Here is a 7705-nt window from a genome sequence, read left to right on the forward strand (position 1 = left end):
CGAAAATGATTTGTGTGATGATGTATGCTTACATTCAACTATTTGCATTATATTATTTCGTAAATTTTGTTCCTCTACACCATAAAATGGATGTGAGAAATCATTGAATATTTCACTCTAAGCCATGGTATAGGCATGAATATTTGAATATTTCATGCTTCAGTGTTTGCTGCTATATTCAATGGCTCGTGACTTAATTTCATATTCCGGTAAGCATTGATAAGGCAAAAAGCCAAAAACTAGCCTTGTGAGTCCTTCTAAGTTTTACCCTAAGCTATAATACAGACTTCAGTTCTAAGCTACAAAGCTAACAAAAAAAATGGATAACAAGGAAATGCAAAATGATTTACACTACAATATCAGTGTACTTGAATTCGGTACAACTTTTGAGTAGGAGCATCCAACGATGAGCTTAAGCAGCTGAAGGATGATCTACAACTGTTACTAAACTGATCTACATGGCCCGAGGCAAGCCGTCTACCAAACAACGGGGAGCCAAAATCCAAGTTTCAGGAGTAAACATAATTGGGAGGACATTCAAGAGAAGTGAATATCAGTCTTTGACATCAGTAACTCCGTCTAAAGAAATCTGAAACCGGGCTTCAGCTTCAGCAAGGCAAGGGGAACTTATTACTTTACATATGCGCTCCTCTCCTCGTCCCTTCCTTAGAGCAAGTCTGTCAACAAGAAAATATTTAGCATACACGACAACATCTTTGTTTCACTTTCAAGTTTCAAGAAAAATTGCTAAAAGGTTGAGATTCAAAATACCTAGTAGTGGAAGCATGGGCCATAATATTGCCACCAATGGGTTTGGTTTGAGGACCTGCAAACATTGCAGAACCATCGACTTGGGCCACAACTTGGTTTGTTATGACAACAGCAACACCAAACTGGAACAGCCAGGAAGCAAACAATGCCGATTCTTATTAGATTAACAAGATGTGTTGCACGTAAAAATTAATTAAAAGTGTGAAAACATTCGGAGTTTTAAACGTGAAAATAAGATGTTTGAGACAAGTCTTAAAATCATCTAACTCATACTATAGACTTTATGTAATAGTCTCCACTAAAAGAAATGCTGAATTGGTGATTGTCGAGTTGAGTGTTGTGCCAAACATGGGTATGACTCTAAGGGTCCGTTTGGATTGAAGGAATTGGAGAGAAGGGGAGGGGAGGGAAAGGGAGGGATTTAATTTCCTTTGTTTGGATAAAAAATATGGGAGAAAAGAAATGGAAAGAAAGAGAAATGAGAGGACTTATTTTCCCTCCTATAGAACAAACTATAATCTTTCCAATGGTGGCAAGATTTAGAAAGAAAACTTTATTTGGACTCTAAGGGTGTGTTTGGATTGAGGAATTTGGAGGGAAAAGAAAGGGAGGGAGAGTAGGGGATTTAAAATCCCTTCTTTGGATAGCAAATAAGGGTTGAGGGAAATGGAGGGGGAGAGATTTGGAGGGATCCATTTTCCCTCCTCCAAGGCAAATCAAAATCTCTCCACAAGAGGCAAGATTTGGAAGAAAATTATATCCAAACACCCACATCCCATTTGCCCTCCCCTTCCCTTGCCTCCCTTTCTCTTCCCTCCTTCCCCCTCCCCTCCTTTTCTCTCCACTTTTGCTATCCAAACACACCCTAATTATACCACCAACATCCTTCAATCCTCCATCCATTCTTCATCTCCCTCCTTCCTCCCCTTCCATTTCCCTTCATAATTTTTGTTATCCAAACACCCACATCCCATTTGCCCTCCCCTTCTCTCCCCTCCCTTTACCTCCCCTCACTCCCCCTCCCCTCCCCTTCCCTCCTAAAATTGTATCCAAACGGACCCTAAAAGTGAAGGGTCGAAGTAACACAGTAAACAAGGGCCCATAACAAGTTCTAATGATAGTCATTTTTATCTGATAAGCTGTCTGTGTTGAATGTCATTGCAGTTGGTTCCATTTTTACTTAAAAGAACCATATGCGAGAGAAGCAGGATAATCACCTCATCTGCCAACTTCTGAAGGCTCCGAAGGAATTTAGCAAGATGCATTTGTCTGGCAGATAACTCTCCTCTTCCAGAGAAATCTGTTCTGTACAGTGCCGTAGCACTGTCTACGATCATGAGAGCAAATCTGTACAAACACCTCCACTTTTAATTTGGCGCTGTAATCTCGTCTTCGATTAAAAAAATTAACATGCTTAATTGCTTCATCATATACACTTAGGGGGTGTTTGGTTCAACTCATAAAGGTATGAGGTATGGGTTTGGAATGAGCCAAACCCATACCAAGTGTTTGTTTGGCAAAAATAGGGGTTTCATACCCATTCCTCAAACCCATGAGGTATGGGTTTCTCATACCCAAGGGGGGAGGTGGGTATGAGATTGATACCCATGGGTATCAAGTAATAAAACCAAAAAACATGAAAAAAATTTAAATGAAATTTTTTTTACATTTATTTGATTAACTCTTCATTTTCATGATTTTTTAGTATCAAAAATAATTATTTTCAATGTTGTATTTTAGATTTTTTTAACTTTGATGAAGTTCGATCTCATTCCACCCGAAATTGAAACAAACACATGGTATGAAGAATCAAGTTCCAAACCCATACCACCCGGGTATGATTCCTGATTCCAAACCCATACCTACGCGCGAACCAAACACCCCCTTACTATACACAAAAATTTAGACGGTCTGACCTATGACACCAATACATTACACTATAATTAGATGAGGACTATATCCAGGACTTGGGTGGGTCTTACATGTGAGACCGTCTCATAAATGACTCACTTATAGAAGCCTTATTGGCAACTCATCGCATTGATGTCCACTGGTTATATGTCAAAATATTTGATTGTTTATTTAATGGCCATCTTGGTGCCTACTTTAGAAATGACCCGTAGAACATAATTTACTGCGGACAGTTAAAGGTCACAATTGTAGTAAGAGCTGTCGTATGCTAAAAGCCCATTGAACCATCAAGCTGCAGTTTAGTATAGTAAGGAATAAATCACCTTGTCTCCACCATCATAGATGCTGCTTCAAGCAAAAGCCTTGACTGATGATCTGTATTGTATGCTCTTGCGTAAGCCACATTTTCTAATACATCTGCACCATTCAGCCCATACCTGAAAGAAATGAGCAGTTAACAAAAGGAAACTGCAAGACAGATACATTTACCTTCCAACAAATTTTGAAATACCTCTCTGCTATTTGTAAAAGCCTCTGTGGTCTAAAAGATCCCTCAGCATCAATATACATTGCCTTTCCTTCACCCCCTCCTTGGTCCAAAGGTAGCTGAGCCAGACATTCAGCAGAACATCAGTAAGTAATACGCACAATAGAAGGCTAATTTCGACTTTGACTGATACTTCACATAATAGCTCCGTTGAAGCCATTTCACTACGATTTCAAAATTCTCATGTATTTTGAGTAACTTGGCGAGCTGCGGTGAAGGGAGAAAGTTTGATGAAGCAAACAATGGCAAAGTTTACATTGTATCTCTACTTATCATTGGAGAAGTTAATAGGTAAAGTTGACATCAGTTGATCACTAGTCAAATAAAATGGGGATAATAAATTTGAGGAGGTAGTATAAGATACACACAAAGCCAAACGTAGAATGAGATTGAGACAACAATCAGAAAACTGACAGCTCAGTTCCGCATGTTCAGCAGCATGCTTTATTTCATTTAAGAATTCAGTTATTGTGGGCGAAAACTCATAACAGAAACAAGCGACCAAGTAATTTATACCAAAAGTAGTGGCTTGGACAAAACATACAGCATATTATATTTGAGTATCGCTGAAAGAAAAGAAGAAACGCTGATAGAATTACAAAGACGAAGAGAAGCATTTGCTGCTTAATATGAATGAAAACAGGGTCATTACTTGGCATGTGACACAGAGTGTGTGACAAAGCTGGGTCTTTCCTGAACGAAACTCGCCATATAATTCTGTGATAGATCCTGTCTCAATTCCACCTGTCACATGATAACTGTTAATCCCATCAGTGAATCACTGGCTGTTTTGAATTTGATTAGATGATGAAAACACACCTTCCAAGACCTTGTCAAGCTCCCTAGAGCCCGATGTAATCTGAATAATCTCAAGTCTCTGTGCATGGAGTTGGGTAGCACTTGTAAAGCCCAAGGGAACCAATTTGGAGGCTACCAATATATTAAGTAGAAAACAGAGGACTTGGGTCAGCTTTATGTCTACTGACAGTGGTTACAGTATAGAATAGATAAAGAGAAATAAGATATCATACAAAACACTTAAAAACCTACTCAAATCCTTACCGGCTTCAATTATTTTATCAACTTTTGCTTCACTAATTCCTTTAATTTGAAGAAGCTCTTTGCGTGGAGAATAGACAACAGACTCAACTGTACACAGGCCAGCATCTTTGAGCTTTTTCACATCCATGGCAGCAATACCAGAAGCCTAAAGCATCACACGGTTCCATGGAGCAGTTAAAATAATCACTTTGTTACACAATTTGCACATTCTGAGCAACAATCAACCAACAGATGATGCCTTTTCAGGCCAATCTGATGGAACCAAAGGAATCCTTTTCACATAACAGAAAAGTTAATCTGCAATGCTTCTTGCAATCTTGCATAACCATCTTTAGCAAGTTAGCAGTTTTAATTTTCAGCTATTACGTTTCACTAACAATGACGCATTCTTATTTTATGGCTTTCCTTGATTTATTCGAAGTCACGTAACAGACAAAAACTAATTTGTTATGCTTCTTCCATAGCTTTAGCATGTTATTAACTCTCAGCTATTGCATTTCACTAACAAGGAGGCATTCTCATTTTATGGGTGTTTATCGATTCAATAACATTCATAGTGTTTGCCACCACATAGCTACAGAAATACAAGATCTCCGTCTACACCGTTCAGAAACACACATATTGTCAGTTCAAGCATCATACAAATGACTATGACAAGAAAAAGTCCAAAATAGCATAAGAAAGACAATCAATGAACACAACTACAAAGGAATCATGGCCAAGAGATCCCATATGAATCAATCAACCTTTACAGAATAAGGAAATTAATGGTAGTAGACTTAAGAACAGCTAAATGGCAGCAGATAATAAGCATTAAGCATCAATATGGTGAGCAACATCACTTCAATGAGCAAATTTAGGAAAACAGCGGCTAAATATAAAGTACAGACACGACATCCAAATCCCTACACCCAAAATTGAGAAGACACTCCCCAAAAAGGCTAAATAAAGCCAATTGCACACAATCAAGCACCTTCGCGGGCCATTTTAACTGAAATTATAGGTATCCTGCTCAAAGAAAAGAAACCCACTTTAAATCTCAGGTAACAAATGATACACGTTAAGCAATTTCACAATGTGTGTACATTTTTCAGACCCATTTCAAGATAAGCAATTTCACACAAATCCCTACAAATTTCCAAGAACATTGGACGATTACCAGGGTTCAAAAGAAACCTAATTGGCAAAATCGAAATAAACAACCAATTAATCCCTACAAAATTCCAAGAACATTCGACAATTACAAGGGTTCAAAAGAAACCTAATTGGCAAAATTCTCCCACAAATCGAAATAAACAATCAATTTTACATCAAGAAATGACAAACCAACTCAAAATTTGGAGGGTTTAAAGAAAACTAACCACCCCAAGAAACGAAAATCGAATAATTTGGAGGAATCAAAGAAAACCCAGATGAAAAAACCTCAAACCCATTTCAAAGAAACAAGCAATTACAAGAAATACCAACAAATTAGTCAATAAATCGCAAAAAATTAAGGAAGATACAGAAAACCCAGATGAAAAACCCTCAACCCATTTCAAAGAAGCGAGCAATTACAAGAAATACCAACAAATCAGTCAAGAAATCGAAAATAATTTAGGAAGATACAGAAAACCCAGATGAGGAAAAGGAAGAAAAAGGGTACCTGAAGTTGTTCGACGGGGAAAGGACCATGTTGAACATCGTCGTTGACATCAGCTTCTTGCGCCATTGATCTCTGGTTTCGCTGTAGCTGCTCCATTACTAATCAAAGGTGCGATCTTGAATTGTTGAATTGGAGAAGGGTTGTTGCGTAGTTAGGGAGTTAGGGATTAGAAGAGAGTAATCGGAGAGGAATGTAATGTTTGTTCGAAGTATATGAAGGCGCCAAAATAATTGATAGGCGTGGATGCTTTTGATTCAATCGTGCGATTCGTGCCGAGTAAGCTTTGTAGAGTGATAGAGGTACAAATTGGTATAGAGGGTTTCTAGGATGATAATGGGTCGGAGATGGGTTTGGTCTCTGACGCAACCTTGTTGGGTAAACGTTGACGATTGATGGGATATGTATTGGGATTAGGGATGGCAACGGGTCAGGTCTGGGTCGGGTTTAGTAAGACCCGTACCCGTGACATTCCCCTTAGACCCGTACCCAACCCAGACCCTATAGGGTCTAAAATCAACAGACCCATACCCGGACCCTATGGGTTTGGGTCGGATCTGGGTCTACCCGCGGGTCTGAGATAGACAAGTACTGAGGCATTGTTCAACATCAGCATAAAAAAAGGGAGGTGCTAAGGATAAAACCGAACCCGTTGAAAAATAGAAAAGAATAAAAAATAGAAAAGTAATTTTCGTTTTTGCGCCAATTTCATAGGGATAAAACCGTAATTCGCAAATTTATTATATTAATAAAATAATAATTAAAACTAAACTAAATCTAATAACCCTAATCATAACAATCGCATATCTAATATCCCTATTTCATACAATTATTCTATTCTTTTGCACGCATTTCTATGCATTATTGAGTAGCGTAAGCTACTATTCTCCCTTGTTTTGGCTACTTTGGGCCGTGTTGTGTTTTATGCAGGTTATAGGCTCGAGTATGTGCAAATAAGCTGAAACTCATCACGAAAGCTTGAAATCTTGGTCTTGATGGAAATGAGCTTGACAACCATCCTTTTGGAGTACTTAGTGAAGCAAAGAAGCTTAGCGAGCAAAAGAAAGGCTTCACATTACTAGTGCGTACTTTGAAGAGCCATAACTCGAGTTCTACAAATGATAATCAAGTGATTCCAATTGGAGGTGAAAGCTTATCCTCTTAACTTTCCAACGCCACCAAAAACGCTTTATTTGCCCAAGTAACGAAGAAATGGCGGCCGTTTGAAATTCAGTGCGTGTTGCTGGAAATGCGCGCTGAAGAAAAGTCGATCGACTGGTTATTATAGTCGATCGACTGGTATATTTAGTCGATCGACTGTCTCTGTAGTCGATCGACTTTTTGCTAACTGGAGACCTGACGCTTGTTCTATTTAGTCAATCGACTGGAATTTTGGTCGATCGACTATTTTACTTACCAGGCCGTGTTTGCTTAGTTAGTTTTTCGGCCCATTAGTCGTTTATTCAATAATTATCAGCTATTCCTATATAAAGCAAAGCTGAGAACTTTATTAGGGCATCTTTCACTTTGGCAAAAACTAGTACTACGTTACTTTGCTCTCTCAATTTCGGATCTAAACTTGTAATTCCTTTCCTTTCACTTTGGGCAATCTTTATTGTTCTTTGTTCATCTGCTTTATTTTTATTACTGTTCTTTTATTGTTCTTGTTAATTCCGTTTTATGCCAATTGAATATTTATTTAATTCCATCATGCAATCTTTAGTTCTCTTTTCTCTTTTGATTGTTGGTCTTCATTTAATTATGAGTAGCTA

General features: G+C 38.3%; 1 protein-coding gene across 1 annotated transcript; it reads right to left on the reverse strand.

The window, feature by feature from the left end:
* Positions 1-334: 334 nt before the first annotated feature.
* On the reverse strand, positions 335-6276 carry LOC141605817 (DNA repair protein RAD51 homolog). Its single transcript, XM_074424725.1, has 9 exons — positions 5937-6276; positions 4292-4436; positions 4049-4159; positions 3882-3973; positions 3194-3288; positions 3006-3119; positions 1989-2118; positions 772-893; positions 335-677 (listed from the first exon to the last, which is right to left on the reverse strand). The coding sequence occupies exons 1-9, from the start codon at positions 6030-6032 to the stop codon at positions 554-556; spliced, it is 1029 nt and encodes a 342-aa protein (XP_074280826.1). The 5' UTR covers positions 6033-6276; the 3' UTR covers positions 335-553.
* Between the last annotated feature and the right edge of the window lie 1429 nt (positions 6277-7705).

This window comes from Silene latifolia, chromosome 10, assembly GCF_048544455.1.
Source record: "Silene latifolia isolate original U9 population chromosome 10, ASM4854445v1, whole genome shotgun sequence".
Classification (NCBI taxonomy): Eukaryota; Viridiplantae; Streptophyta; class Magnoliopsida; order Caryophyllales; family Caryophyllaceae; genus Silene; species Silene latifolia.